This window comes from Volvox carteri, assembly GCF_000143455.1.
Source record: "Volvox carteri f. nagariensis unplaced genomic scaffold VOLCAscaffold_77, whole genome shotgun sequence".
NCBI lineage: Eukaryota > Viridiplantae > Chlorophyta > Chlorophyceae > Chlamydomonadales > Volvocaceae > Volvox > Volvox carteri.
The window spans coordinates 251478-255262 of record NW_003307620.1 but is presented as its reverse complement, the minus strand read 5'-3'; the positions used below and the strand labels follow the sequence as shown (position 1 = coordinate 255262).

General features: G+C 58.3%; 1 protein-coding gene across 1 annotated transcript in view; it reads left to right on the top strand.

Moving 5' to 3' along the window:
- Positions 1–1737: 1737 nt before the first annotated feature.
- Positions 1738–3785, top strand: part of VOLCADRAFT_119755 (uncharacterized protein) — a gene marked incomplete at both ends in the record, with an annotated part of 19567 nt that continues 17519 nt past the window's right edge. Inside the window, 3 exons of the mRNA XM_002957658.1 lie at positions 1738–2177; positions 2821–2998; positions 3068–3777. Of these exons, the coding sequence (XP_002957704.1) occupies positions 1738–2177; positions 2821–2998; positions 3068–3777 (1328 nt within the window). The remainder of the gene's footprint in view (positions 2178–2820; positions 2999–3067; positions 3778–3785) is intronic.

Below are 3785 nucleotides of genomic sequence, written 5' to 3'. Positions count from 1 at the left end.
GGCCGCCCCTTCGCAACTATAATCTTGGCTAGTTGCGCTCTGCCAAGACGCCTAAGACGACCCTGCCCAGAGCGCCAACTCCCGCCAACTCCTTCCCTTCCGGAGTTTGGACAGGCTTTCTAAGCTTCCTAACCTAATGCGCACATATTCCGCGGACAGACACACACGCGAGGACATCCCCACGACGCCAGGACAACGGGATTAAAACACGCCTGACACCGCGAGGAGCAGGGACGCGGTGTGCCCACACCGTCCACTCAGGCCGCGCACAAGCCGTCCGTATACCTTAAAACTGGCACCAGATGTCAAACACAACCTAGTTAATAACATCAGAAAGCAACTGACGTTCGGCAAAGGCGAAGCCCGTACAGCAGCCTCGTACACAATCAAGGTTGAAACCTCGTACGTATGCCAGACCTGATCAAATAGCTTAGCCTCGCCAAATGCCGCAAAATGTACTTTGGGCAGAAGCTCTATAAATTTCATGCGGTCCTTTCCTGCAGCTTAGGATCACTAGAACAATGCGGATTTAGTGCTGCAGTCCTTTAGGCGTCCTTTCCGGACGCTTTAGGAATATATGTATCCATTTCGAGTGCTTCTTGAAGGGGGTAGCCCTTTTGGAGTAGCTTCCTTTGGTCGAGGTCTCGAGTTGTGCAACGCGGTGTGATCACCGCCGTGGGTAGGGGTTGGGAGGACATCCAGGGGCTTCCTGATGAACAGCCCCGCCGGCGGCGACGCACTGCACCGTTCTGCTCTGCACCGTCCTGTTCTGCCCCCTTCCTCTACTCTACCCGGGCCCCTACACTCCCAATCTGTGAGCGGGCATCAGGAGCTGGACGCGTCGTCAATTGGGGATGGGAAATAAGACAGTAGTGTGGAAGAAGAGGGCCGGCACGCACGTAGTCACTCCATCTCATCTCCAGACTCAAGCTCTGTTAACAAGCTATCCAGGACGCCACGTTATGGACTCTCCGTCGAAGCCAGAACTACCGCAGCGTGAATGCCCTCTAGGTATCACAGCATCGTTGGAACGTAGGATAGTGCACGGTGTCGGCATTATAAGTTTCATGCTCTTTGTAAATCGTCTCTGCCAGGCAGAAGGGCATCACCCTTTTCCGTACTGCCTTGCATTGAACCTCAGATAGAAGTCTATTGGGAACTGGCGCAACTGATGACCCTGATGGACTTAAATTGAATTTTATCCTCGTGGAAACCAGTTTCGCAATGCGAGCAAACTTGTACTGCGGGTACACCTGGAGCCTAGGCAGCGAGTATACTTTGCAGACTTAAGCACTCCAATACATATTCGAAGAGCGAGTCGAAAACGTTTTGCAGGGTAAAGAAGCGTGCTGTGCCCTCACCCGAATCCTGTTGGAGGGCTACGACAAGGCGATCGCAAGGAGGAGCCAATAGAGGAATCTGATACTGCTTGTTTGTTATTCTCTACGCAATCCATTTTTGCACGCATCGCATTGTGAGCGAACGATTACACTTACAATGTACGGTATATACCTCACTGCAGCGCGCTGTACAGGACTCAACTTCTGGCTCGGAATGCCCTGGTTGTATGCTGAAATGACTGAGAATGCTAAAAACGCGACATATGTGCAAGGAACTTAACGAAAACGGGAACAGGGGACATTGGCTGACCTGAGAGTCGCCGCGCTTACTCAACATGTCTGGCTTAGCACTGCAGAACCCCGGCAAGAACCGGTGGTAGGAAGAGGATCTGGCGTTATGCTGTCACACTTGCTTCCATTGATTTGTATCTTGGTTGTCGTCAGGGCTTCAGCGGCAGCTGCCGATGGAAATGGCCAGTGTATGAGCGATGTGATTCAGGAACTGGAACTGCAATGCAATAGCAGCTCTCCATCGTATGACCGGGTACTGTCAACATATCGGGCGCAGTGTTGCAGCAGGCCCCTGCGGGTCCTTGCGCCCACAACTCTCAAATCATGGGTCACACAGCAAGCTGTACAATTTGAACGGCAAATCAGCACACCGGTGAATGTGACCTATGTGGATCCGGGCAGTATACCGTCGACCATTGACTCACAGCTGACGGGATGGGCACAACAAGACTTATGGATAGTTGACGGCGCCAGCATACCGTTTCTGAATTACAAAAGGGCGCTGCTGCCGCTGGAGCAAAAAATTAACGACAGCCCTGATGTCGGGTGGGATGGGTTCCACCCGCTGTGGGCGAATCTTTCCGCTGCTGACGCCAAGACTATCGCTATGCCAATCTCCAGGTGACAGGGGGTAACGATGGTCGCGGTCGCATCTCCCGGGTTTATCATGTCCATTCGCTCAAGGGAAGCTTGGTCCGCTAGGCGCTGGGCGGGGCAAACGAATTCCCCCACACCCGCGCCCTTGGCATCAGCTTACTCGCCGGCTACCTTCCCCCCCACACACACGCGCGAAGCGGCCACTCAGCATCGGCTCGCCGCTAACGATTCCCCACTAAAGCACACCACACCGCTCGCACCTCTGCGGCCCAACACCCCGCATCGCCACCTTCAGCTAAAGCTCACCGACATACCCCCTCTCTCCATCACCACAGCGCGCACCACTCCTTTTCCCTCCCCCCCCCCGTCCCCCTCGCATCCTCCCCACCCCACTCCACCCCCCGCACGCGCACCACTCCTTTCCGTTTTCACGTCACCGGCTGGGGCCGTCGCGTGCAGATTTCCTTCTTTGCCAAGACGGCACAAGCTTGAGAATTTCCCCGCTTCTCGAAGCTTCCTCCGGGTTGTTGCTGGCAGTAATATCCCCGTGACCCGCTGGTCTCTCTCTCTCCCCCTTCCCGCAAACACACAGCGACGCGCTTCTAATGTACTATCGCCGTGATACGCTGGCGGCGCTGGGACGCGATGTACCAACCTCCTGGGAGGGTTTGCTACAACTGGCAGCGGACTGGAACGCGTCGACGGCGGCGGCGGCGGCAGTAGCAGGCGCCGCGGCGGAGGCGCTTCCCGCGCCGCAGTACGCCCTGTGCGTGAGCACCGCCCCAAACTGCAGCACCACCATCTGGCTTCTCTCCGCAATCCTGGCATCCATAACACAGCGCTGGGGACCACGTACAGGCTGGGCGGTGGCGCTTGACTCGTCCGAGTCGTACTCCGAGGCTGCTGCCGTACAGCTGCTGAACGGCAGTGCCATGGAGCTCGCGCTGGCCAACCTCAAGGCGATGGCGGCCGCCGGGGCTCAGGAGCTGGCCTGCGGCCAACCGTTGCTGCGATTCGCCGCCGGCGAGTGCGTTGTAACGCTCGATCTGGGTCGCAGTTTCCGCGTCCTACAGCAACAGCAACCGCTGCAGGGGAATGGAAGCAGCGAAGGCGGCGGCGGCGGCGGCAGCCAAGGTTCCTTGGTCCGCGGTGTCGTAGGAGTGGCGCCGCCGCCTGGCAGTACTCGTGTGTTGGACAGGCGCACGGGCAAGCTGGTGCCGGCGGCGGCGGATGCGTGCCGGGCGCCCATTCCCACCTCCATTCACGGGTCGACTTCCTGGGCGTGCGCCGCGCCGATTCTGTCGTACGGCGGCGTCTTTGGCGCGATGGGGCGCCGGAACGGCGCTGTGTATCAGGAACTGGGGTTTCAATTCCTGACGTGGCTAACGTCGTACGAAGCGCAGTGGCAGGGGGTACGAGCGGCCGCTGGCGGCGACGGCGCCGCCGACGCGTCGGCAGTGGCGGCGGCGGCGGCAGTTCAGCCGGTTCGTACGAGCATGCTGGAGTCGGATGCAGCGGAGCGGCTGGCTGCCGCTAGCGGCGGCGCGGGGTACGACA